Source organism: Penicillium diatomitis (assembly GCF_028827545.1).
Source record: "Penicillium diatomitis strain IBT 30728 chromosome Unknown utg000003l_segment0_segment0, whole genome shotgun sequence".
Taxonomy (NCBI): Eukaryota; Fungi; Ascomycota; class Eurotiomycetes; order Eurotiales; family Aspergillaceae; genus Penicillium; species Penicillium diatomitis.
The window spans coordinates 2,490,927-2,518,642 of record NW_026623175.1 but is presented as its reverse complement, the minus strand read 5'-3'; the positions used below and the strand labels follow the sequence as shown (position 1 = coordinate 2,518,642).

Sequence of the window (27,716 nt, the reverse complement as noted above, 5' to 3'; positions counted from 1 at the left end):
TTTTTTCCGTCGGAGGTTTTCAATTTTTTTTATCGGTTTCCCCCCCCCCCCCCCCCCTTTTCTGTCCGTGTTGAGAGGGTCCAGTGTCCGTACTCAAAAACAGTGAGTGAGCATCCTATTGATGCACCGCGGGTGGGAACGCAGGCATCATAGGACTCGTGTATGCGCCTGGGATTGGCACAGCACCGTAGTTGGTCTCACCAGGTGCCGCAGCCACATGTTGCGGCTCGTTCTGGGTCGGTGGAGTAATCGCCCGAGGTGGGGATACCATCGTGAAGCCACCTTGCTGCGCTTGTGGGGTAGACTGGTGATGACGACTGGGAGGTGCTTGCAACTGGAATGAGGAGACGGGTCGCGTGGGCGAGCGAGGTGAGGCATATTGGGTCGTGGTCGGCTCAGCTTGACCCTTTTCTGCCGAGGACAAGGGATCGAGAAATGGACTCTTGCCGGGGTAGCTCGCGTAGCCTGAGAAGCCAGGAGTATTCGGTGCCGACTGCATACGCAGTTGCGCAAGGTAGAGATCAGAACGGGCCTGGTCACGTCCATCCATGGTCTTCATGAGGCGCCGCTTGGACCAAACTCGGTAGGCAACAACGCCGTAGATGAGTAGGACAATGAGCTCAATGACGATTTCAATGATGGCGCACACAAGACCCCAATCCTGTATCGAATTTCTTAGCAGAGTGCTTTTCAGCTTAGAGACTTTCTAATTAGGATTACAAACCTGAAGACGGCAAAGCAGAGCGTAGTTGATAGTGTTGGAATACAACTGCTCCCGAGTATTTTGCGCGCAAGACCATCCCCACATGTCTTTGTTGTTACTCGTTGCCTTTGAGTGCTGGTAAATGGACGCCGCGACGATCCACATAATGAAGTTGAAGGCGAAGAAACAGATCGAGAATGTGGTGTAGTAGACGGTGACCTTCTCAGCTCGACGGTGTCCACCCTTCCAGTAGCCCCAAAATACGATCAAGCAAGCAAACAGGGAGAAAGACGCCAGCCCCAGAAGTAGGTACTGTGCCCAAGGATTGGTACCTTGTGCCCAAGCCGGCAAACTGTTGCGTGGCGGGAGAGACTTGGTCGCTTCGAAGACGGTCAGAGTCGTGGCGAGAAGGGCCATCACAATCAGACTGCAAGAAAAGTTGACGCCACGTAGGAACATCTTCGCGATGCGGATGCGAACTTTGACTCGCTGGATGATTGTCAGCATTGCACTCGCAAGTGGTACTGGCACAGCGTGAGGTGCGCCTGATGGGTATCTCTTACCAAATCCCTGGCATTTTCTTTTGCCGTTTCCTTCTCCTGCTTCTCCAGCATATACTCTTCCCGGAACGTCGGGCTAAGTGGATTCAAGGATTTGGCAGTGTTGGGCACTCTCAGCCCACTTCGCAGTGGTGAAGCGAGAGCGGGCGTCATCGGGGGTCTTGAATCAGCCGCGTGCTGCGCTGGATCGCTGGCAGCCACATAGCCGAACCCCGTATCGCCCACACCTCCGGCCTGGATTTGTTGGTGATCAGCGAAAGGCGAGCGACATGATGATGGGTCAATTGGCGAATGTACCGTGGTAGCCTCAGCAAATCGAGCTGTACGAGGACTCCTGAGCGAGGCACCGCATTCCTCGGGTGGGCTGCGAGCCTGCTGTGTAGGTTGCGATTGTTGCCGCGGTAGGTCACCCATACCGCTGTGATAGGAAGTCCGGATGAGATCTGCAGGAACCACGGGCTGGTCCATCCGAGGAGAGTCGCTTGCGTTCGACATGATGAGTCCAGTGGAGTACAAGAAACAACAAGGAAGATGCACAAGACGTTGCAATTCAAGAGAACCAGCTCTTGATGAGATCCCGTAATCGAAAGTCAGGCTTCACCACGGGACTTTTAGTTGAGACTCGCTTCCAGGTGCAGAGAACAGAGTCAAGTTGGCTGCTGTGGAAACACCTCTGTGGAGAGTGTCACAACGGCTGAAGAGTGAGTAACCTCAAGACGTTGTTTCGGTCGCCTTGAGATATACCGTGTGCGGAACCTGCGTCCACGGAGTATCCTGGATGGGAAAGACGGGTTAAGATAGTCAGGCAAGGCGACAGAGATGCTCGAGGAGAGAGAGAAACTGCATCTGCGGACAGAGACGTTGGTCACAGGCTGCTTTGAATATCAATCACACTGCACCCTCTGGGCAGCTCGGAGGCCCTCTTCCGCGCCGGGAAGGCAGAGGGGCAGCCCTGCAGCCCATGGCCGTATATCACCCAAACTATGCCAAAGTAAGCGCCGAGTGCGCGATCGCGCAGCAACGACCAGGGTGATGATTGGAGACCAGTGGCTGGTGTCAGATGCAGGATGCATCTTCAAACCTTTAGAGCTCATGGATCCCGGAGTGTGACTGGTTGCGGGGGGAGAATGTCCAAGCTTATCACAGTGGGACTAGGAGCCAGTCAGCACCCGCAGCGAGGCCTCGTTGATCCCGGTGGCTCCTCACGATGCATCCTCCATCACTGGAGCCGGCGCTAACTCGCCAGGGATAAGGCCAATGATATTCCCTGCAGAACCGCCCCGGTCTGCACTGGTCTGCACTGGTCTGCACTGGTCTGCACTGGTCTGCACTGGTCTGCACTGGCCGGAGTATTGGCGGACATGTGGTGTTGAGAGGTGGGAAGAAAGTAAGAAAGTAGAAAGACGGAACGAGGGAGAGGAGAAGTCACACACAACCTGGGAATTTGGTTCATGGGGTCACGAGTCACGACAGAAATACCCGCCAACCCTAGTCAGCAGCAATCAAGTCAGTAGATACTCGTCACACCACAGAGTTTCAAGTTCCTGAAAAATCTTTCGCTGCCGACTGTATAGAGTCGTCAAAACGAGATGACCTTTTCCCGCCCAAGCTGCTGCTGCTGCTACCACCGCTACCACTACCACTACTACTTTCATACGATGTTGTTTAGCACCTGTCGTCGTTCTCGAGTTGGGTACTTATTACGACTCAAACAGTGAGCATGGATAGTATGATAGATGAGTGTTCTGCATGTCCCATGAGACATGAAGTTCTCTACTAGTCGAGGGATCTTCATGGGGTATATTTGTCGGTAGATTCCATTGACCTCCCGCCTCTTAGTCTCAATGAAGTAGTCTCTCCGGTCATAGATGCCGACTGGAAAACCAGAGTAGAGACAACAAGGGCGCGAAAGTATCTTCCCTTCTGCCGACACGGTGTGTTGTGTAAAGAGAGTCAGGATCGGATGGTAAAGACATGACCCGCCAGACATTTCTCATCATCCAGAAAAGTCATTGTAGAAGGAGATCCATTTGCATCGCCAACGAAGATCTAGATGCCGGAATGGCGATAACGGCGCACACTCGCAGTCATGCTTTCATAATCACGCATAGTAGTATAGACTTCCCGACAGGACCGGAATCGCGGACGATCGTGATTTCCTATATCATTACTCAACTACACTAGACCATGTCGTCGTCAAACACCTCGTGGTATTGCGCAAGGGTGGCAGCGATAAGGCTACGACCCGCTTAGAAATAAAGGTTCATTCTGCCTACCTACAGTGTAGCGAGTATACACTATACACAAACTCATTTGAGCTGTGAAGCAACAATTAGGTAATACAGTAGTAGCTGCCATTCTTCTGACAGACTCGGGGTGAATCTGGGGATCAGTCAAGCAGCTCATACCCCGGTAGAAGGAATTGGGCCAGGTCTGGTGCCCGGATCGCTTAGTCCATCTATATCTCTCTGCCGGACCCGGCGATGGCTGGTAAAAGTGCCAGACTTACTTTATTAAGGACTGAACGCCCATGAGCTAGTACTTTGCAGTCACATTCCTCGCATCATTGCACACCTCGGTCCTACCCACGTTCTCATCCTGACATTTTCCCGTCTCGAGCATGGCACAATATACTTGAACTGCCTCCATCTGGCTAAGCCAGTATCACTGTGTCCTATCTTCATATGTTCTTTCAAGTACAAGTATCAATCATCAGTCCAAGCATAGGATCCGGGTCGAGTGATAATACAGACTGCTTGACGATAGACAATGGTAGTGGATGACTGGACACAAGCGGGAACCTGATTCAGTTGCTAAGGAAGGTTGGTACCGCGCGTAAGCTTTTCCGCCCTAATAAATTGGCTGCATCAATCACATTAAGCTAGCCCTTAAGCTTGAAGGGAGTCAATAAGGATCAAGTCTTCCCCGCCTCTCCTGGGATGATCTGCGACCTAAGCACACGATAGCTAAGCAATTATGTTCCTTTTCAACGGTGTGCAGGCGGGTTCAACAGTTCAACAATCGTACCACTGTAGTAAAAAGAATAGTACTGGTGTGCTGAAGTACATGAGCATTGAGCACTAATGCACTAGATGTCTGCGGGGTGATCCGTGTTTATCACTCTTTCTCGTCCACTCAGCGGCTATACTTTGACTGGGATGCGCAAAGTAGTGCATGATTGTCGATGAGCTGCTATGCAGTATGCAGTAGCACACGGTTGACAGGTTGAGCGGTCAAGTACGGATGCATGTGTCTCGAGGAGGTTCTACTTGGCCCCCGCCGCAGCTTGTTCAAACCTTCAGATTGATCATGAGTAATACTACCAGTCTAACCTTAGAATCAGACCTTCGGAAGCATAGTTCATGCAGTTATAACACCTAGGGACTCCATTTTGCCCGAGCACATAATACTTCGGCAGGCTGGTTGCACAGAGTGCAGTGGACATACAACTCAGTATAGGTAAATCGCTCACACGCAGAAGTCGGCCCGATAGTCTGTAGAGCTCCAACGTGGCATATCCATATTACACGAACAAAGATGGTCTTTGCTGCATGAGATCGAACTCCTGTTGCCTCCGCCACGAGCTGGAGCTTCAAGAACGTGACTCAAACCAAGGTGCAACAGTCCACTCTGCACTGGAATCTGGAAACGTGAAAGGGTGGCGACCGGCTCGTCGATGGAGAACAGCTTTGCCTTGCCGTCGGCTACAGTTCCTATATCCATAAGACCCCTAGCTGAGAGATGATCAATCTCCCATCGGCGAGTAATAGTAAGTTCAGTAATCTAGAGGAAAGGGAAAGCAGAATCGCTTGATCTGCGAATACTATCCACATGCTAATATGTCTCGACGTTTCAGAGGCCTTCGCCGTCAAGCCACTCTCCAGTCTCCACTGATCTGTCAATCGCGTATCCACTCCATTTCTCGAACGGGACGGCCTCAGGAAAACATGCGACAGTTTGCTTATGTCAGCACTGAGATTTCCGCCTCCGACAGTACCAGTGGGACATCCAGAGTCCTCCATTCGCACATGGGGCATATGATCAAGCCGTCTACCTGGCTGAATGTCTCATTGGGGAAAGACAGTAACTAGTTGGAGTATAAGTGGCTGTACCAGTGGAAGTGGTGAAGAGTTTGCCACTTACGGGTTGGCCTCTTCAGGAATCAGATGGGACCGGAATTTTAGTAGATGAAATGACGATGTTCCCTTATGCCACTGCTTTGAGGGAGTGCACTTCTCCTATCAAGATCCCCGATCTGCCTGTGGCAACTTTCACCGGGAGATTATCTGATCTCGATATCAGGATGGAACCGATTCCGCTAATGAGACTGTGCAGCACAGCACTTTTGAGGAAGAGACGGTGAACTGTCGGACCATATAGAATGACGCTTCCTCAAGTTGGCGACATTGTTGCCACTGGACTTATAAAACTGGTATGTTGGTAGGTACGTACCTTAGGTCACTAGTAACTACGCAGTGGGAATACAGAATGACCATCGTACCACGCTACGTCACGGACAAGCTGATGGACATGATGTAATTGTAGTGCAGGGTCATCAGCATGGGACCTCAGAGAACTCAATTCCTCTCTCACTGGGACCATCCTTCTTTCAGCCGCATGGTGCCTGAGAACACGGGAAAGAGTAAGTGGAGGGAGGCGTCGGGAACGATGGGCTTTTAAGGGTGGGATACCTGGCGAAGGACGAGGGACCGGTGGACGGAATGTGTAGAATAGTGTAAAGCAGAAAGCCTCGTGCAGGACCCACACACGTTAGCGTGCGACACAGCCTCAATCTTATCCTAGGTAGAGGGTACCCTCAGAGCCCTCGGCTCTGTCCGGAAAGATCATGTACTCGCTACTCAGAAGGCACAGCCGCCTCCACGTCAGATTTCATTGCTGAAGAGCCTCGACTGTTTTGGTTTATGTTGCGTGTAATCAGTAATATATAGCTCACGCGTCGTTTACACCTTACAAACTTTACAGCAATTGTATACTGGAGACCAGAAATTGATTACTGTACTGTATAAGCCTACAAGGTGTATATTACCATGAACGACTTACCTCAAACATCAGCTATACGATAGCACAAATTGGCCACTGCTTGTAGTGGCTAGTGGCTAAGTGTCATTCTCATGCTTGTTTAGGTAATGACAAATAACTGGAGCCTGAAGACTCAACCCGTCTTATAGTATTTCAGTCTACCAGAGAAACATAAATGCGGTGCTCGTGGTGGAGGGCGACTCGACTGACTAGGTCGATGAGTCGATAATCGATGCTTTTTCTTTATATCCTGTCATATATAGTTATATTACCAAGCTATACATGTTACATGTATAATTGTATATAATGTACCGCAGCTAACTACCGCTTAGTGTCCGGGTTACACAAGAGGTAAAGAACGAAAAAAGAAAACGACTTATCGTAATGAGTCAGCTCTCTATCTTATGGCTGTCTCGGATAATCCTCGCCGCAGAGGGAGGAAGGGTTCAGTCGGAGAGGAGTTCCACTGTCGATCTACACTTGTAATAATTGTAAGGAGGCTATGATGCCTGGCGTGGTCATCCGTCTTAAGAAAAGGTTCCCAGTCGTCTTGCCGGAGTTCATGATCCAGTGATCCACGGATTCCACTCAACCAGTTTGGTTGTGACCCATACCGTACCAACTTTACCGACAGCCATCCCAGCTGTCAACACTCCATCCACTTCCCCGTGCCCGGTTTCTTGTTTTTCTGTCAATCTCCTGTCATGTGCAATGGCTTTTCCACTCCCGAAGGATGCTTCGCTTATCCACAAATGCCGTCCACCTGAAGCCTCGATCAGTCCCATCTCCTTTCAGGCGTTGGTCGATCTCTATTGATACGGACGATCTCCGTTCCTAACAGACGCCCTGGCCGTCCCACTCCGGTGCCACTACTAGTTGCGAACTTGCAACGATCTGCCACACCCTGGACGAAACGCAGTTCCTGTCTTTTTCTTCTTAGTTTCGTGTATTTCCTTTTCAACCCGGTAAGATCGTTTCCGTGTCTGGCGGTACAGTAACTGGGCATACCCAGACTCAGAGTGATCCCAACTCCCATCATCCATGCTACTGTATGCGTTCCCGTTTGGGTCTCGTTAAGTTGTGCGTGTTCCTGCGCCTGCAACATCCGCCACGGTTCCAAACTTCCAGACTACATCCTCCGGTCTCAATTGGCATTAGATCAGTTTCCCTTCACCCTCGACTGCCCTTTCTCCCCCAGTTCGACATCCTTCCTCCCCCATCGGCGGACCAGGTCACAGTAAAGGAATTGGCCTTTATCTGATTGATCTTCCCCGATCCTCCGCCGAAAACCATCACGTCAGAGCGTTGACAAGTCTGAAGCTGAAAACCTCCGTCAGCTTGCGCCACACTGGGTTTCCCAAGGTGAGAACAGAAACGCCCCACAAGCCTTCGACTCTCGTCTTGAAGCCAACTCCTGGCTCATCTACCATTCCCCTCCTCTTCGAGTCCCAAGTGTATGGTCGACCGCTGCATCGCCTCGCTCATTGCCAAAGCAATTCTGTCCCTGGGTGAAGTTGGTCCGCCCCCGATTTCTCCCCCCCCCCCCTCTCTCTCTTCCTTCCTCTCCATCCTCGGCCATTGATGACTTCATTGATGTATCGTCTCACTCTGTCACGTCTGATTCTAACATGAGCTCGCAACCAGCCATCGCCCTGGTTCATCCTCCGCCGCAGGCTGGCGTGATTCCTTTGAACCTTATGGCGGCATTGATGCACGCGAACCAAGATCCTGTCGTTGTCACCTATTCCGTCTCCGGCACCACCGCTGCGACCGCCAGCCCGCATTCCACTCATTTCCTGCCTCCGCCCAGTAAACACGAACCGAATCTGAGTTCAATCGCCAGTGACGGTCTGCGCATTTCACGATCCCCATCGACCCAAATGGCTAGTCCAGTGGCGACCACGGCGGATCGGCCGGCCGAGTCGGAGAGGGAGGCTCAACAGAATACATCTCAAGTGGCTCGTGAGGCACTCGGCGCAAGCGAGAAATCGCCCGGTCCATCTTCTCATGAGCCCCAACTGCATGCCTCACCGGAACAAATGCAGGTCGACGCAAAACCAAATGAAGCCCCCTCAGATCCCTACGCGTCGGCTGATCACGGCCAGAGCTCTTTGATGCATACCTCCACTGTCGCGAGTCCCGGTCCGATTGAAGAGGCTTTGCAGGCAGATCGGCCTCGACCGCGAGATGAGGAGATAGGTCAGGACAGTAGCAAGTCCTTTTCGTATCCCATCCCGGGGGCGATCAATGACGCGCGACGGGGACTGAGCTTACCCAACGCGGGCTACAACCGAACCAGCCCTCGCTCACCTTCGGCGAAGAAACATCGCTGCCCTTACTGCGCGACCGAATTTACTCGGCAGCATAACCTGAAAAGCCATTTGCTCACCCATAGCCAGGAAAAGCCCTTCGTTTGTCAGACCTGCCAATCGCGATTCCGCCGATTACATGATTTGAAACGACACTCCAAACTTCATACGGGAGAACGCCCTCACACCTGCCCCAAATGCGGCCGACGATTTGCCCGAGGTGATGCGCTCGCTCGACATAACAAGGGTCAGGGGGGATGTGCAGGTCGGCGCGCCAGCATGGGAAGCTTCCACCCAGATGATGATTACGTGGACGGACAGCATCCCGAAGAAGGGATGGAAGGAGTTGTCTACATGGAACCTGAGCGGATGGATGAGGAAGAAGAGCGACGGCTCAACTTACCCAGCATTCGCCGTCACGAAAACGACTCAATGTCTCGATCCACGGACTCTCTTCACATGCCTCGTCAACCGAGCACTTATCCGCCCATTGCCGCCTACCTTGCGAATCTACCTCCGGGCACACAAGGTAGTTCGGGAGCGTCTCCGGGAGCCGTGACGTCGCAGGCCCCGAACCATACATTCCCACCTGCCGGACATCCATCCGGAGCCGCGATGTTCCCACCATCAACGGCGAGCGATAGTCCGCGACCTCTGTCTCCGAATGCGTTGTCGCAACATGATCCCAACGTATCTGTGCACGCAGCTCACTCGCCGGGGTTGGGGCAGCCCTTGCCGCATCCTCCACCATTCTCTAGACCAGGCCAGACCTCAACGTCCACTCATGCTCCGCCTCCTCACAACCTTCCACAACCTAGTGTGCACTTGCCGCCACCTGTGTTGAGTTCTCCGCAAGCCCGATTTGATTCTCAAAGCGCTTCCAAACATGCCACCTCCTCGCATAGCCACTCCGGTAGCTATGGGTTCACGGCTCCAAAGGTCGGGCTCGATGGGACAGATCATACGAGCGGTGAGATTGAGAAATTATGGAGTTACATTCATGACATGCGCAAAGAAATCACTGGTCTCCACGCCGAAGTCGCTGCTCTTCGCGCGCACATTGCATCCACCAACGCCACGGCAGCTCCTCCACCGCCAGTCGAAAATAACCCAGCAAACTCCGGTCCTCGGCAGTCAGCTTGATGATGTTTTTTCTAAGAAAAAAAATTTTTTTCACCACATGCACAGTTGTTCTAGGAGTGTACGATATGAATAGAACCAGTCTGACTCGTTCTTTCGATTTTCTTCACCAACTGGTGTGATTGACCTCGAATTCTCGCTCTCTTTGTGGATAGTGTTCAACGCTTTATACCAGCTTTTTCTCCTTCTTCTCTGCGCCTCATAATTGATGACCCTCTAGTGATTGGAATGTCACGTTTACGGGTTTGTCTTTGAGGGTAGTTGCCGGTGTTGGTGGATTGGTTTTCTCTTCTTCACTATCATTTATACTACTTACCCCTGCAGTCCAATTGGTCCATGCGAGGCGCTCGACAGAGGAAATTTTCTTGATCTCAGAGCGCTGAATTTGATCTTTTCTTCACGTCTTCGGTCTCACTCATTGGAACGTCGTTCTACTCTTTCTATTCCGATCGTTTCTTCATCCTCCTCCCCCTCCTCTTCTCCCCCCTCCCCTTCGTCTCTTCCTACCTCTCCGTCTCTCTCTGCTACATTGGGCCAGATTTGTCCGTTTCAGCTCCACTCGGAGAGGTGACATGTCGATCTCAATCAATGAGACACCTTGTTCCTCCCCCGGCGCCAATCAAGTCGAAGATCACCGACCTTGAAAGACTGCAACTGAGCATCTCGGAGGCGAGGCTTCTCCCAGCTTTCGCGGGCAGTGCCAGCTTGTCAGAACCCGTGTCTGGATCGTCCAGTATCAACTTTCGTTCAATCTTCTCCTTGTTGAATAAAGGGAGCCTGCCATGGTTTCAATCAAAAGCATCCTCCATTCTCCTGTCCGTAGGTTTTTGTTTTTGTTTTTGTTTTCATCCCGTAAGGCGTTTTTGGGACATACCCTTGTTTGTCATCTAAGATGGTAATACGATTTGTTCTAAAGCTATGTCGTTCAACCACTGGTGTGTAGAGAGAAGAGGGAGCCCCGGGATCTGTCACTGGTCGCGAATTTTACCTCGGTTCCAGGTGTGAGCTCGTGGCTGACTTCCATATGTTGATCTACTGTCCCTTCGAAATACGATCATGGAGACAGGATATCGATAGCTACTTGCATGGATGCTCTTCCAAGGATTAGATGACGGATCATTGTATATGTTGTGTGAGACCTATCATTTTTTTAAAAACTTACAATTGCCTCTGAAGCTCCTGACACTCACAAAAAGTCTCATTTGATCACGTGTTGATGTACAACCCACTTGCATACAGGACTAGAATATAGATCAGTCTTACAGCCCTGGGAATCCCTACACTTGTGTACGTCACACAGGATGTAGAGCTGAGTCACTGGCTACCTATCTAGTACGTAAGACATATACATGTGTTGAGATAGCTTGGTGGTTTGGCGCGTCTCACCAGCGTGGTGCGCGCCCACGCACACCACCTTCGTAGCTTAGATAGGCACCTCTCACCAGATGCAATCTCACCATTCCTTTCTCCCCTCTTTTGGGTCTGCTACGTTTTCCCAGTAGCCTCTAATAGGTTATGAGCCCTGCTTAGCGCACAAAAAGTGAGGTTATTCACATTTCCTCACTGCCTAGGCATAACTTGTATAATAACCTCTTTTTCCATCGTTTTTCGGCGCCTTTTGCGCCTTCTACAGAGTGCAGACTTCGTACCTCCTTACAACTTAACGATCCCTACGGCTACCGAAGCCATCGTATCGAATCGTCGCTAAAGTCCCTCCTTCGGCTTTAACGCCATTCAAAACATATAAAATCCTTCCGGCTTCTACACTATTTTCAGAGCTCTTACGCTCTTTACCTATATAGCGGTATATCGCCGTAGTAGGCATACCTACGTAGCGGTACTTCGCTGTAGTAGGCTTACTATATAATATATCTTAGTTATAGTAGACCTTATACCTTCCGGCTCTTACGCTATTTAGAGCTTTTACGCTCTATATCACCTACGTAGCGGTACTTCGTCGTAGTAGGATTAATATACAAAATAACTTCGTATTATTTATATATATTTAATATAATTTCCGATCTCGAGGCTTATAAGGCGGCTAAAACCTTCGCCGAATTAGTCCCTATACTTAAGGGAAGAGCTAACTTCGAGAAATAGAAATAGGGGCTTTAATTTATTATAGATAGCCTAGACAAAGATCTATAGTCTATTATTACAGATAACCTAATATACCCTATTTAAGAGCCTTATGATACTCCTACAGAGGAAGCTATCCAAAACGTCCTTTTCGCTTAACTTAGATAAGAACCTACCGAAGAGGAATTTAATAAGTAGATTAATAAAAATATAACTTAACTAAATAACCGATTTCACTAGTTTCGCCGGAAATATACGCTTACGAAATACCTAATCTATTATATACTTAGCGATTTAGCTCGTAGCTTTATACGCGATTATAAAGATTCTTATAAAATCTTCCTTCGTATCAGTAATATATACGGTATTAGTAACCACACTACTTTAAGCTATAGGCTATTATCTTTAATTAAGCTTATATATACTAGTAGTAATCCGTATAATTTTGTTACTAAATAGTAAGCTACTTTAGACCTTACAAATTTAGCTATTCTAAATACCCCGTTACTACCTAAATAGGCTCTAGCTCATTTCAAGCTTATAATCAACGGCTACTAAAGCATAAAAGGTTTCTTAAATATATATAAACCTCTAGCTAATCCGGATAGTATACTTAACTATATTTTCGGTAAATTTATTAAATATAAGTCGAATAAAAAGTCTATAAATATAGTAATCGTAGCCGTTTCTACCTTAAAAGATACGAAATCTACGTAAAATAACGATCGAGGTAGAGGTAGAGGCAGAGATCGAGAAGATAGAGGCCGCGGTAGAGGCTCCGGACGAGGTTATAGCTAAAGTCAAAATAACTAGGATAATAATAATTAGCTATCGTATTATTATATCTACTATAAGCGTTTAATAGCTTATACTAGTAAGTAGTACTTCTTTAACCCTAAATCTAAGAGTGCCTCTTAAGACGGAGTTAATATAGCTATAGCTAGTACTTCTAATTCAAAAAAGGACTTAAATTCGAAGGAGAAATCTGAAAAGAAGATCTTAGTAAGCTTCGCCGAAATAAGCTTATTAGCCGTTAATATTACGGCTATATTAATAGATAACGATAAATAGTATACTTAGATAGTAGATTCTGGCGTATTAGCGTATATAATATCTTATCGTATAAATTTCATTAATTTCACGCTACTTATTACCGATATAAAGCTTCTAAACGGTTATTAAGTACAGACTAAAGGATATAGCGATATTATCCTAAACTTTTTAAATAGAAATAATATTTCTAAGCTTAAGCTACTCAGAGTCTAGTATATTCCTTCTTTTAATATAAACCTTATTTCCTCGTAGTAACTTACGAAGGATTCTAGTATTAAGACTCGATTTAATAAGATATACGGCTCCCTATATAGGGGGGAAGAGCTTATCGTTACGGTAAAGTAGAAGAACAGTTAATATTAGGTTTATACTTATAATAGTAATAGCCTTATTAATATACTTAGAGCTCTATCTATTTAACTATCCTATATATTTAGTAATAGCTACGTACCCGCCGTAGATTTAGCTATAGCTTCTTAAATCGGTAAGATTCAACCTATTTTAATAGACCTAGCTTATCGTAGAGCCTATTATATAGGCGAGCAGAAGGTAAAGTATATACCTAAATATACCGAAGGAATTAATATCAAAAAGGGATCTAGTATTAAGTACCCTTATCCTTCTTATATTCTTAGTAAAGACTATACCTTACCTTTTAGACGAAGTAAGCGTATTAAGACTATACTAGCGCAGAAGCTTTATATTAATATTTAGGGTCCTATCTCTATCGCTAGCGTTAGAGGTAATCATTATTTTATAATAGTCACCGATAATACTACTCGCTTCTATTAGATCTTCCTATTAAAGGCGAAGAGCGAAATTACTAATAAAATTCGTATATTAGTAACCTATTTTTCAATATAATTTAACTATAAAGTTAAGATAATTTTAGGCGATAATATATAAGAATATATTAAAATCGCCACTTTTTGCGAAGAAAATAGTATTATTTAGGATCCTATTCCCCCCTATATACCTTAGCTTAATAGTATTACGGAGATCAGGAATCGTTAGCTTATTAAGCCGCTAATCGCCGTATTAGCTAAAAATCAGCTTCCTAAATATCTATAGGGCGAGCTACTTTTAGGTATTAATTATATAATAAACCGTCTCTAGTAGTCTACTATTAATATAACTCTATATAAAGCTTTCTATAGTAAAAAGCTAGATATTTTAAATCTGTGCGTACTCGGCTACTAAGCTTAGTATCTAATTCTAAAGGAACGTAGGGTAGATAAGCTTTCTCCGTATATAGCCGAAGTAAGGTTAGTAGGCTATAGTACTAATAGATATCGACTCTATAATATTTATTCAAAGAAGATCGTAGTCTCTCGTAACGTGGTCTTTAATAAGAATATAATAAAGGATCTACCTAAGCCTACGTACGATCTTAATATAGAGCTAAAGTTAGTTCCTATATAATCTACGGCTAACTAACGCCGTTACGTACTATCGGATTTCCTACCGGCTAATAGCGATTAACTAATTTAGCTAGATTTAGCTAATAGCCCTAATAAGCTAGTATAGCTAGTAACTCTATCTCCTTATATTCTAATAGGAGACCTACTATTATCTAAGCGATCTAATATACTACTTTCTTTATTTAAACACGAAGTCTAACTTAAAAAGCTTCGTAAACAGATTAAGCGGAGATTCGCCTATAAACAGAATAAATATATCGACGATAGCCCTTAAACTATAAAGGATAGTTCCGAAACTATCGAGGGTAGTTCTAAAACTATCGAGGCTAATCCTAAAACTATCGAAAGTAGTTCTTAAACTATACCTAAGATAGGTCTTCGGTGTTCCTTATAAGTCCGCAAGAAGACTTAAGTAGCTATAGAGTCAGAGGAATATTTATATTTTCTTAAGCGTTTAAATATAGCTCTAGCTAATTATATTAAATACGCTACTTTTTTAATTCGTAGTACAACCGCAGACTTATAACTACTTCTAAAGCTTTTATATTAAGCTTTAGCTTAGTTAACGCTATATAAACTAGATAGCTAGTAGGATATAATACAAAATTATAGTAAGGATAAATAGACTAAATAGATTAAAGCGGTAGATAAGAAAATACAGAAGTAGCTAAAAAACGGTACTTAGCGTATATATAATCTTCCTACTAAAGGCACTAAAAAGACGCTTCTTCCGCTTCGATAGGTCTTTCGTATTAAGGACGATAGGACCTATAAGGCACGTCTCGTTATAAAAGGGTTTAAGTAACGCGAAGGAATTAATTATCTTGATATTTATATAAGTATAGCTAAAGCTTTAAGCTTTAAAATATTCTACGTAATCGCTACGTATTTCGGCTAGTAGATATATTATATTAACTTCGTTACGGTATTTCTTAACGCAGAGCTTCTTAAAGAAATCTATATTTAACTTCCTAATAGTTTTAAAGAGCCTAGAAAATACGGCCTTCTTTTAAAGACTTTATACGGTCTAAAATAGAGTCCTCGCGAATAGTATAATACTATCTATAGGGCTCTAATAGTAATTAGATTTATTCGCTTATAAGCGGACTATTCGGTATTCGTATATATAAAACGTAAGCTCTATCTTCTTATATATATTAATAATATACTAATTATCACGTCTTTAGACGTATCTCTTATATAGCTTAAGGACTATATTCGAAAATCCTTCGATATCACCGATAACGGTACTACTACGCGATTCCTTACGATTAATATTATTTAATCTATAGATAGTAAAGTCATACTTTCTTAGCTCGCCTATATTCGCAAAGTCCTCGCGAAATTTAATCTATAAGATATATATATAGTCCCTACGCTATTTTATAATAAGGAGATCCTATAACCGCGTAAGGATACTACTACTCTAGCGGAAGTTAAAGCTTACCGTAAGATAGTAGGCTTACTTATTTAGCTAATAGTTAATACGCGACTAGATATTATATTCGTAGTTATAAAGCTTATAAGATATACGTATAACCCCTCCGCGAAGTATATAACGGTATTAAAGCGTATCTTCCGATATCTTAAGGGTTCTAAAACGCTTACTATCGCGTATTCCTACTTACTAGACCCCCTCTTTAGATTCGTTAATACAGATTAGGCCGGTAAATATATAGATAGCAGTATATTAACCTCCGGCTTCCTTTTTAAGCTTACAAATAGTGCAATTACTTAGGCTTACAAAAAGCAAATATACGTTACTCTTTCCTCTATAGAAAGTAAGTATATAGCTACATCTTTAGCTATCCAAGAGGTGTTGTAGCTATAGCTTTTCCTTAAGGAACTTAATATAGAGTCCCTTTTACAACTTCCTACTACAATCTACGAGGATAACCAAGGCGCTATTTACCTTACTAAAAGCTATAATTTACACCAACGAACGAAGTATATTAACGTTAAATACTATCATATTAGAGACTAAGTCTCTAGGGGGGTATACAAATTCGTTAAAATCTCTACTACAGAGCAGGCCGCAGATAGCTTTACCAAGCCGCTATAGCGAGTCCAATTCGAGAGGTTTCTATACCTTTTAGGCATGAAAAAGCTCTGATTCAACGGCTATTCAACGGTTTTTTAACAGCCTTTACAGCGAGCTTAATTCTAAGGGTTTAAACACCTTTTTTAAGCACAAAAAGCTGCATTAAGGCGTTATCAACATATTTATATGATCACTTTTCATGTTTTGAGTGAGATTAGTGGATCGAGGTCCAGGGGGTGTTAAGATAGCTTAGTGGTTTGGCGCGTCTCACCAGCGTAGTGCGCGCCCACGCACACCACCTTCGTAGCTTAGATAGGCACCTCTCACCAGATACAATCTCACCATTCCTTTCTCCCCTCTTTTGGGTCTGCTACGTTTTCCCAGTAGCCTCCAATAACATGCAAGCTTATATTGAAAAGCCCCCTGTTGCCGGTGACTGGAAACTCCACGCCTTATCGGTAGCATCAACATAGGAGAGCATTTGTCCGGCCAAGGATGAGACTATATCGCTGCCTCTATCAATGGAATGGGTGTTTAACTGTTTATGAGTTTAATGCTTCATTATACTGTAGTTACCTGTGCAATTGCTTGTGCAGCATGAATGTAAGCAAGCCTCGGCCTCGGCGTCCCCACCTCAGCTGCGGCCTCGAGCCGAGGCCCTCCTCCCGCGAAGGTTCGGACAATGGATGTTCCCCGCTCGAGTACGGACATCATACCTTACTGTAGGTATCCATTGTTCAGTCCAAGTCCATAGGTGCCTGTGTACACGCAGGTCCATAAGGTTTGGTCAGTCTTTGTGCAGTATGCATATTCATCTTTGACAACGGTATATCGCAGTAGAAACTCGACTTGAAACACTAGCACCCGAGATATTCAACCACGTTATAGGGGCGAGCAGTGAACCACTTTGTGTTCGGTTCCTTTCGAATTGTACTGTACGCTTGATCCCCCACAACTTGAACCTGACCCCACAACCGTCAATTAGTCAGAAAGTTTGGAATATTTGTCCGAGCTCTCGTGCACCATTCGTCATGAAGACGCCAAGTTCACCTCGACTTTTGTAGTTACGGTACTGGATCGGTTTGGTAGCTTCTGGCGGTCCCTTGTTTCTTACTCCGGTCTGTCTGTACGCTACCACTCGGTAGTCCGGGTCTCCGGGACTATCATTGACTCCGCCTGGTGATTAAGGTTACCAGACTTTCAATTTCCGCTTCTTGCGTCTTTACCTGCAACGCACCTGTTATTTGAACTTGACTTTCTAGTCATCGGACTAACACACACACACACACACACACACACACACACACACACACACACACACGCCGTGCTTTCAATCTCTCCTGAAGAATGTCTTCTATTGCTCCATCCCGCTCCTTGCAGGCAACCGCCTTGACCTATCTGGTTCTCTCGATCGGACACACGGTACGTTGACGTCGAGATCACTCCGGCACGACGCAGCGCCCTTGCACTTCATCTCTACCTATTCTCAAGGACATGTACATTAAAATCAGAACCCACTGCCGTGTCCCTTTTTTTTTTGCCTTTCTTGCTTCCCTTCCCTAGCTCGTCAGTTAGGCTGTACACGGACCCTGAGACTATTCTTTCGCAGCACGCACACTGTCCGAGTGGATGCTAATTGATAGCGACTTTTTCCAGGCCCAAGGCAGAGACTGGACGGCAGAGAAATTGTTCAAGAACATCAAAGGATCGAGACCGTGGGCGTGTGGAACGGTGGGCTGGTTCCAGGTATGTGGTGAAGCGTGATAGATAAAAATCTCGACTTCTGCCCTGGTCTGTTCTGTTGTGTACGCTCTGGCGTGCGCAGGTGGCTGTTCAGCTTTTGGATCATCGGCTGGGCTGCAGGTGGTTCAGGGATCAACACTCGGCCTCCTTGTGTCGATGATCGAGGATCCAGTCAGGATCCTGGCAAATTGAGAGGAACAAAAGTTCCAAAAAAAAAAAAAAACCAAATGTGACATGAAGATCCCCTAACTAACGACTTGTTTTCTCGTTCCTCGATTAGGGAAGTGCATGGCTTCTCATGAGCAGTACGTTTCGCTCCATTCCGTTTCTAACCTGACCGTGGCAGAATCATAGTACATGGATGACCGCAATCTTTCCTGCTGTCACCAGTCTTGCCAGGTCTATCCTGAAACACGCACATCATGGAACTCACTGACAGGATCTCTCGCTGTATCTGTACCTCACAGGCATCCTGCATTATCAATGGTCTCATAACCCGGCAGCCCTGCAAGACCCATTGACCAAGGCCATCGCCGGCATCTCGAGTGCCATTCTTTGGGCCAGTTCGGTCTGGTACGCCAAGACGGGAGTCAAGGACAATGCGGTGTTGGTGGGCCTCTCGGCCGCGTTGCAGACGTATTCTGTCTTCTCGCAGTGATTGGATTGGAAGATATACATCATTGAGGTGGTCAATTGATTCGTTCCTTGGGGTCGGATGGTGGAATGGGTACTGGGTGGGTGATTTGGGTCTATTGGTTGTGTGCAACAAGCTGGAAGTCCAGGACATGCTTTTCATATACTGAGGGGGACTTGGGACTATGAGTATTGATGCAGCGATATATGACCTATCGATCTCCCAGATGGTGTCTAGGAACGAGGGCTGGATTCATGAGACAGAAATCAGTCCTATTGTCAGACGGTCCTCGGGCATTCCTAGCGAGTCCTGTACATTGAGTGCTCGAGTCGAAAGACCCACTGTCAAGAAATCGATATTTGGATCCAAACTACCGATTCATCAAGTCGAATGCGCGAAATCTCGGTCCTGTCGAGTGTCCCTCGAGGACCGAATTCCATTATGTAGAATCCCGAGAGGATCTCACATGCCCAACACAAGGCCCATCAAACCAAGTATCTCCAGGACTCTCACCGCAACCCGAATGGCCTGCCTCTCCTGATACTCAAGTCCTCACATCAAGCCATACATCTTGAAGAAATCAGCCTAAGTAGCAGCCGTGCCTCTCCTCCGCATCGTCCACCCAATAAACAACCCCACATCAGCAACAACAGCCTTGGGCACTCCACCCAACGCCCAACTCCGCTGGACCCACTGCGGAATCGAGCCCGCCGCGTCGGAAGTCGTCGCCATCGTCCATTCGGTATACGACGAGGACGTCTTGGACTGGGAAGAGCCGGACGCGGATGGAGATGTAGATCGCGATCGGAGTTCCGCGCGTTCAATGCTCGCATAGTTGGCGAGGACGGCCCGTTTGGGGATCGAGGCGGATATTGTCTTTAGCAGCGCGGGCGGAGTGGACGGCGCTGCTGCGTGCAGAGGGATTTGTAGTGTGAGGAAGCTTGGTGCTTCGGGGGTTGGGGGCTGCTCGGCTCCGTGCGAAGACGGAGTGGATGGGTGGCCATGGTACGCTGCGGAGATGGTGAGGGATATGAAACAGCGAGGGGAGATGAGGAACGATGGTTTGAAGGTATGCGTGATGAGGTTGACTGATTGCAAATTAGTCAGAAGAAGTATATATGTATAATACACTCCTCAGAAAACGATATCATTTTGCAACACCCTTATCCGACTTCAGACGGGAATTGGGAATGGCACCCAAAAAAAAGAGGACCACGGCAATAGAACAAACAACAAACAAGAAAGGTACGACTTACCCTCCATCTCAACATCCTTAAACGTCACTCCATCAACCTCAATCTCCCCAATATGTGCCTCGTTCCAATCCAATAACTTCTCAACCGCCGAAACAGTCGGCGTATACTCCATCTCATGCTGTGCATGGTCCGTCCTCAACCCTTCCTGAAACTCAGCCCACGACGCCGTGCCGTCCGCGCGCGCATTGACATGTTCGCTTTGCCGACAGACCCAGAACTCAGACCGAGAGCGAGAGTTGGACTCGGAATCAGTCTTGTTCTGTGCACCGGGACCTGCACTACCGCTACCGGCAGCGCCGGGGACTGTCGCGGGCTCAGCAGAGGACAAATGACGCCATTTGCGGAGGAGTTTGACTTTTGCCTGCGAGGGCGAGGAAGGGCGCAATTTAGGGTCCGCGGTGAAGGTGGACGGGATGGAGGCGAGCAAGTCGAGGGCTTCGTGGAGAGCGGCGATGATGTAGGGGCGGAGTTCGGGGCGAGGCGCGTCGTCGGGGAGGGAAGGGTGTGGAGGGATGCTGGTGAACGGATGGGGTTGAAGTCGGATCAGGGGCATTTTTAGGATCGCGATGGATGGATGGTGGAGCGGGAAACTTGGGATGGTGTTCTGGTGTGGGAAGTCAGGGTTGAATAGTTGCTTCGGGGATGAGGGGGCGAGATGCAGCAGCACCGGCGTGGGGCTGGCAGGTATGCGGTGCGTTGCTTTTTGTCTCGGGAGATGCGCGCATGCTTGAATTTAGTTCAGAGATGGCTGGGGCCGAGGGATCGGCAAAAGCTTGTTTTTGTTAGGTTGGTGAGGAGATGGATCGAGAGATCGAATCGCGCTGTATGACTAGCCTTGGATCACTTGTGGAACCCCCTACTGAACGATGAATATTATTTCAGAATGATGCTTCACGATATACAGAGAATCTCATCATGTCACACAGCGAGAAGTCCAGGATCTGTCCATGTTCCACCTGACCGATATTGTCTCGTCGACGATTGGTAGCACCGCCCTCCAGCTGAGCTCGTCCATAGCTCGGTACACTGTACAGTCAAACCGTGTGCACTGTGCAGTGCGGTCCTACAGACATCGGATGCCGGGTCCCACGCTGCCAGTCTCAAAGATCTCTACTAGGCCTGCACCCAGGGCTTCTTCCAGCGCCCAGCGAAATTGCATCCCATACAGATCCTTCCACTTCTTCGTTCGACCGGGCAATACACCGGCAAACTCCCCTCGTGCGCGTTTGGCCGAATGGAAACTCTTCTCCGTCTCGACTGCTCCGTCCCAACGATCTTTCAACAAGCCGAGGGGTGCCTCACTCCATGGGGAGCGCCGCAGCAGGGCGATCAAGTGCGCCCGACCTGCACCCAACAGTCGTAGATAAGTGCCCGTGTTGGGCAAGGACAAGAATAGAGTCGCCGCACGAGCCTGCGCATCGGTTTGAACCGGTCGGTCATTGTCTGACGCCAGGGCCGGACCTTTCCGACTGGCCGACGAGATGACAGCCGGAGGGAGATTTGGCAGAGAAGTCACATTCAGCGATGCTTGGGTATAAGTGGATGAAGAGACTAAGAAGCCCGCTCGGACGAGCACTCGATACTCGTCGGGGGTGAAGATACTTTGGGAGAGCGCGGACGAGGCTCCGATGCGGGAAAGGATATTGAGGAATTTCTCTGTGCAAGGAAACATTAATGTCCGTCTTATTATTTCTCTTTTTGTCCCTCCCCCCCCCCCCCCCCGGCTTGATCTTTCACGATCGGAGTCTCGACCAGACCAACAGCTGCCTCAAGCTAGTGGTGGGTTTCGAGTGTTCCTCTCCAGGAAAGGAAGAGAGAAAAGAAAAAGAAAAAGGAACTCTCACCCTTCAACTCATCACTCAACGCGGAGTTCTCCCGGACCGACTCCTCCCACTCCTCAGCCAAGACCAGACAGTCCCCCAGCCCTGCTGCGTCGTTACCTCGACCGGGGATGATCAAGCGTCGAATGCGACCCGCCTGCAACAGCTCGACAATCTCTCGTTCCACCTGCGTTGGCGCGTTGAGCAACGTGTGTATATGTGCCACCGAGGCCAGTGGGGGCAGCGACCGGCGCAGGTTCAACACCTCCGCAATGCGAGTGCTATTCATCCCCGCCCGCTGAGGAAGCTCGTCGAACATTCTCGTCCGGATGGACCGAATCGCCGCAACCACATCGCGCACCTCTGCCGTCGTGGAGATATACTGCGATCGCCCTTTGTCAGGCAGCGGATCCTCGTCACCCAGTTTCTCGGCGGCGGCCTTTACGGCGTGCGCCGCCGGGGAGTGTGGTTTGCGCCGCCCATGATCGGCAAAGGGGGAATCACGACTTCTCGGGGTAGATTTACGCTTCTTGACTCCGGCTACGGGGGCAGAGGTGAGTCGCAGGGTCATGCCGGGGGGGGGGGCCAGATGCTCGCGTCCACGCGATGACCAGGGTCGGACGTGCCCAACAGCGACCACGAAACCCTTCGAGTTTCAGCCAAACAAGATTGATACCCAATTCCGAGTGGGAATCATATGTGATCCGAGTAGCAATCGACTGTTCCCCAAAGGTCCCAATGAGTCTTGCTCGGGTTTCTTGGTCGAGCGAGAAGGCGATGGTCACTTCGAGACGATTACTTCATTCTTCTCGGGTGTCAGGTGAGGGCGGGTCCATCTGAATCAGGTGGTTTCCGCCTATCGGAGCGGGTAATTGCCGTATTGGGCAACCCAGTACCACTACCAGTACCACTACCAGTACCACTACCAGTACCACTACCCAGTCCCCGACAAGCACCGAATGTCATTCAGGGCCGGCCAGAATTGGATCCTCTCCTCCATCCTCCTGCAGATTCCACTCGAGGAGATCCGTAGTCAGTAGTGACTCCGTCCACTAGGACAGTGTGTACAGGAGTCGCAGGTGTCAGTCAATCATATCGCTGACCCGCATGGTCCTGGTCCTCTTGAAGTTGTCACCTCTGACTAGCTCCCTCCTGGTTTAGTGACAACGGCTACCGCCGTGTGGGTAAGACCCGTCCTGGCGGGACGTTGAAATCCTGCGGTTGCCAGTTCTCGAACATCCATCGATCCTGTTCTTCCAGTCCAGCTGTGCACTGTGATTGATGGCTCCGGCACCCTGACGATCTCGGTCTCGCCCGACTGAGCCTGAGCCTGAGCCCGAGCCCAGCGGTTGGCGATCCATGATGGAAGACCGACTTGCATGGTTTGGAACGTCTTTTTGCAGAAAGAACCAGAGTCACCATGGGCCACTTCTTGGTGGCCTGGTCCCGACTGCCCAGTCCCGACCGGACTGTCCTTGGAAGTTGGTACGACGACGACTCGGTGATTTGCCCATTCCCTTCAAACGGGCGAGAGAGGCGGTTGCCTGTCGTGTTCATTATTGCATCAATCTTATCCCCAGAGGTACTGTACGTGATGCTGGTCCTTGCCTGTCGACGAGACGGAAGAGTCTCCTTCCATCAGTCCAGCGGGGATCCTCTGGAAGCATAATCAACGCAAGGAATACGGATTCCTGCGCAGATGCGGCGGCCAGCGCCAGCGCAAGGCTCCAGCGGGGCAGGGACGAGGGTTGTACAGTACATCGGCAGTACTCAATTTTGCCTATCAGACTCCACCCCACCTGCGTCCATGTCGGTACATGACGTCGTGATGAGTACGGAAATTCGGCGGAGTTCTCCTCGTTGCACGCTCTTGGGAGACCCTCCAACGACCATGCCACTTTGACCATTGCACCAACTTGCTCAACTGACATGGGCGATAGTAGTTACCAGTCACGAGCGGCGTAGTTGCTTAGGATTTCCACTGTTCCAGTCCTGTGGGAATCGAGTGGACGACAGTCTGACAGCATCCCGCAGAGAAACTCTGAAATGGACTCGACTCCAGAAAAACAAACCCAAATGAATTGAAAAAAAAAAAAAAAAAACAAAAAAAAACACAAAAAAGAAAAAGAAGGAAAAGAAATGAAATGAAATCATTAAATCTTTAATCTCTCACTTCCCTCTCCCACGCCCCTCGTGTTTCTTTATTGACCACCACCCTCAGCGACCTCGCCTGTCCCTCTCCGGCCATTTTTTTTTTCTTCTTCTCTCTTTTCTTTCGCTTTCCATTCTCTCGCCGCAAGCTCACTCCTGTCAATCGTGCCCCTCCTGCGTGTCTTGCCCCTCCCCGCGCCTTTCAGGCTGACCGAGCAAGATGACGATCTTCATCGCGTCCCTGTAAGTTGAATCGCTCCCCGGCGGGTCTTCGGTTCCCCCCTGGGCGATTCATCGAATGGTGACAGCTTACTGACACTCATGGGCTGCCCGTAGCTTCCTCCCATACACCGTCAACTTTCAAGTAGATCAGTCGCAAGAACGTCCGGTAGAACCCACTCCCCCAAATGCGGGCGCAGCGATCAACGACACGGTGACGCCGTTGCCTGCAGCGGCCAGTCTCTTCGAAAAGAACAACCCCACCTCGCACCCTGCGCTCACGCCCGGCGCCACCACCGATCATGAGAGAATCTTTGCGAATAGCGTGCACAAGGCGGAGAGTGAACGTTCTGGATACCCATTTCCCTCCTCTGCGGCCGAGGCCCAGCTGCTGACCGAAAGTGAAGCGCATTCTCCAGCCTGGGGGGCCACCACCTCGCTGAATCAGCCACCCAAGGCGTCCACGCTCATCCCCCCTTCGCCCTCCATCCTGAAGCACCAGGATCCCATCATCTCCCCCCACGAGAAGTCCGTGCCCACCAAGCCGTCGGTGTCGGCCCCCGTCCCTCCGCTCGGTGCCAAGAAGCCCAGGCCCGGGGAGCGCAAGATTTCCTTCTCGAGAGCCGAGTGGTCCATCGAGACGGCGGAGCAAGGGAACGGTGGTCTGCGCAATGCGGTACGATCCGCCAGGGACACAGGTTCCCTGCAGGATATGATGTGGGTGGGCACGTTGGGCATGCCTACCGATGCGCTGAGCAAGTGGACGCGCAACGATATTGCCGAGCGTCTGGAGGATGAGTACAACTCCCTGACGGTCTTTGTGAACGATAGTGATTTCGATGGCCACTACACTCACTTCTGCAAGACCATTCTGTGGCCCGTCTTCCACTACCAGATTCCCGACAATCCCAAGAGCAAGGCGTACGAGGATCATTCGTGGATCTATTACGTCAAGCTCAACCAGGCCTTTGCAGATCGCATTGCGAAGAATTGGAAACGGGGAGATTCGATCTGGGTCCAGGACTATCACCTGTTGCTGGTCCCGGCCATGCTTCGGAAGATGCTGCCCGATGCGCAGATCGGATTCTTCCTGCACATCGCCTTCCCTTCGTCGGAAGTGTTCAAGTGCTTGGCCCCTCGCAAGGAGTTGTTAGATGGGATCCTGGGCGCCAATCTGATTGGATTCCAGACGGACGAGTACTGCCGTCACTTTTTGCAAACCTGCAGCCGAATCTTGTGCGTGGAAGCCACCAACGAGGGCATTCAAATGGAAGATCGGTTCATCAACGTCGGCACCTTCCCAATTGGGATTGACCCGACCTCGTGGGACAAGCGTCGCAAGGCCTTCGACGTCGAGTCCTGGGTGGATACCATCTCCGAGCGCTATCGTGGGAAGCGATTGATTGTCTCGCGCGACAAGATCGACTCGGTGCGAGGAATTCGTCAGAAGCTATTGAGTTACGAGCTCTTTCTCAACACGTACCCTGACTGGGCGGACAAGGTAGTCCTCATCCAGGTCGCAACCAGTACCACTGAGCAGCCTGAGCTGGAGGCTATGATTTCTGACATTGCCATGCGCATCAACTCGACGCATTCGACATTGGCTCATCAGCCTCTTGTCTTCTTGAAGCAGGACCTGGCATTCCCCCAATACCTGGCGCTCATTACCGTCGCCGATGCCCTGATGGTCACCAGTTTACGCGAGGGGATGAACTTGACCAGCCACGAGTTCGTCTACTGCCAAGATGGAAGCTACGGTGACAAGAAGTACGGGTCTCTCATCCTGAGTGAATTCACCGGAAGCGCCTCCGTCTTTGGGAACCATGCGCTTTTGGTCAACCCTTGGGACTACCGACAATGCTCCGAAGCCATTCACACCGCGCTGACCAGAGACGAGGCCAAGCGCAAGGAAGTGTGGGAGGCGCTGCACAGGGCGGTGCTTCAGAATTCGACTGCCAACTGGGTCAAGTCCTTTAATGAGACCCTGACCAACGTTTGGAATGAACAGTCGTCCCGCGAGATCATGGCGGTTCCACGGCTCTCTGTGCCTCGCCTGATTGAACAGTACAAGGCTTCCAAACGGCGACTCATGATTGTGGACTACGAAGGAACTCTGGCTTCTTGGGGCTCCCCGCGCAGCATCATTTTGACCACCCCGCAGCGTGCCATCACTACACTCACCGACCTGACGGACGACCCCAACAATGTTGTCTACGTGATGAGCTCTCGCATGCCCGAAGAGATGGAGCGCCTCTTCCGCCAAGTGAACAACCTTGGCCTCATTGCCGAAAATGGCTGTTTCACCCGTGAGCCCAATGGTGAGCAGTGGACGCACCTCGCCGACAAGGATCATGTGCAAACCTGGAAGTCTTCGGTGTCTCAAATCCTGTCCTACTTCAAGGATCGTGTTGAAGGCAGTTGGATCGAGGAGCGTCATTGCTCGCTCGTCTTCCACTACGGCTCTGCCGAGGACCGCCAGACTGCGGCACGACTCGCAGCGGAGTGTGCGGACCACATTAACGATGCCTGCAAGACCCAACAGGTTCACGCCATCCCCATCGAGGGTGCACTGATCGTCGAAACTGCGGGTACCAACAAGGCATCTGCCGCGGAGCTCGTGTGGCGCTGGTGCTTGGAGGATTCAGAGAAGAAGGAGGGGACCAGCAAGCCTGACTTTTGCTGGTCGTGGGTGATAACCGTGAAGATGAGCCCGTCTTCCGATGGGCCAACAAGTTGAAGACAGCCAAGGGCGTCGATTTTGCGATGACGGTCACACTGGGATCGCGCAGTACCGAGGCCAAGGCGACATTGACTCAGGGAGTCACTGGTGAGTTTCAGATAACAATCTTCCGATTTTGTTCTCTCGTTAGAAATCTGGTCACTGACATTCATCTAGGTGTCCTTTCCTGTCTGCAGCAATTGGCAGCATCATCTGTCAAGTCGGGTCCAGTCTCATGAAAAAGCGGGATGCACCGGCCACACTGACGGCAACTGAGCCATTAACGCGACATGCCGCACCGCTGTACACAAACGATGAAGAATTGACTCAACAAGCATACCTGCACGGTGCCTTTAATTACGCTTGCACTGTATGGCATGGTCATGCATACTCATTTGATCAAGACCCTTGAAACGATTCCCACGAAGATCAAGATCAAGAGTTCTGGGCGTTAGGGGGAATTATGAAGGGGTTTTCTTTTTCTCATCACCTTCCTCTTTATTTCTCTTTGACACTCTACAACTGGTTTGGACAGAGATGATTTTGAATTGTTAGAGTTGATAATAATCCAATTGCATTTGTTCGTCTATACTGGTGGCACTAATGTGGGAAGTCTGTTGTAGTCCCGAATTCTCGAGATGCTTTTACTTGCTAATTGGGATGGGGGCTTGGCGAGATATCCATTTCACCGGCTGTTGCCTACTGGATCGAACTGTTCTTGAGTGAGCGTCAGACCGTAAGCCAACCCTAAGTAGACATCCCAGGCATAAAAGGAAACTCTTGATTTCGTCACTCTCACACGAACCCTGGATAAACCTCTTTCCAACG

At 49.0% G+C, this 27,716-nt stretch overlaps 7 protein-coding genes across 7 annotated transcripts; 3 read left to right on the top strand and 4 right to left on the bottom strand.

Moving 5' to 3' along the window:
• Positions 1-115: 115 nt before the first annotated feature.
• On the bottom strand, positions 116-1,758 carry N7539_003050 (uncharacterized protein; the record flags this gene model as incomplete). Its single annotated transcript, XM_056932653.1, has 3 exons — positions 116-661; positions 725-1,192; positions 1,267-1,758. 3 exons carry the CDS (start codon positions 1,756-1,758, stop codon positions 116-118), a joined length of 1,506 nt encoding a protein of 501 aa, XP_056792612.1.
• A 6,173-nt stretch (positions 1,759-7,931) lies between these two features.
• Positions 7,932-9,755, top strand: N7539_003049 (C2H2 zinc finger protein; the record flags this gene model as incomplete). Its single annotated transcript, XM_056932652.1, has 1 exon — positions 7,932-9,755. One exon carries the CDS (start codon positions 7,932-7,934, stop codon positions 9,753-9,755), a length of 1,824 nt encoding a protein of 607 aa, XP_056792611.1.
• Positions 9,756-17,693: 7,938 nt separating this feature from the next.
• On the top strand, positions 17,694-18,747 carry N7539_003048 (uncharacterized protein; the record flags this gene model as incomplete). The annotated part of the gene is made up of 3 exons (XM_056932651.1): positions 17,694-17,768; positions 18,003-18,092; positions 18,529-18,747. 3 exons carry the CDS (start codon positions 17,694-17,696, stop codon positions 18,745-18,747), a joined length of 384 nt encoding a protein of 127 aa, XP_056792610.1.
• Positions 18,748-19,308: 561 nt separating this feature from the next.
• Positions 19,309-20,532, bottom strand: N7539_003047 (SRPBCC family protein; the record flags this gene model as incomplete). Its single annotated transcript, XM_056932650.1, has 2 exons — positions 19,309-19,811; positions 19,980-20,532. The coding sequence occupies 2 exons, from the start codon at positions 20,530-20,532 to the stop codon at positions 19,309-19,311; spliced, it is 1,056 nt and encodes a 351-aa protein (XP_056792609.1).
• A 510-nt stretch (positions 20,533-21,042) lies between these two features.
• N7539_003046 (Stk19 family serine/threonine-protein kinase) lies at positions 21,043-22,370 on the bottom strand (the record flags this gene model as incomplete). Its single annotated transcript, XM_056932649.1, has 2 exons — positions 21,043-21,635; positions 21,824-22,370. 2 exons carry the CDS (start codon positions 22,368-22,370, stop codon positions 21,043-21,045), a joined length of 1,140 nt encoding a protein of 379 aa, XP_056792608.1.
• A 570-nt stretch (positions 22,371-22,940) lies between these two features.
• On the bottom strand, positions 22,941-23,180 carry N7539_003045 (uncharacterized protein; the record flags this gene model as incomplete). The annotated part of the gene is made up of 1 exon (XM_056932648.1): positions 22,941-23,180. The coding sequence occupies one exon, from the start codon at positions 23,178-23,180 to the stop codon at positions 22,941-22,943; it is 240 nt and encodes a 79-aa protein (XP_056792607.1).
• A 990-nt stretch (positions 23,181-24,170) lies between these two features.
• On the top strand, positions 24,171-27,127 carry N7539_003044 (putative alpha,alpha-trehalose phosphate synthase subunit TPS3; the record flags this gene model as incomplete). Its single annotated transcript, XM_056932647.1, has 4 exons — positions 24,171-24,193; positions 24,287-26,858; positions 26,909-26,996; positions 27,066-27,127. 4 exons carry the CDS (start codon positions 24,171-24,173, stop codon positions 27,125-27,127), a joined length of 2,745 nt encoding a protein of 914 aa, XP_056792606.1.
• Positions 27,128-27,716: the final 589 nt, after the last annotated feature.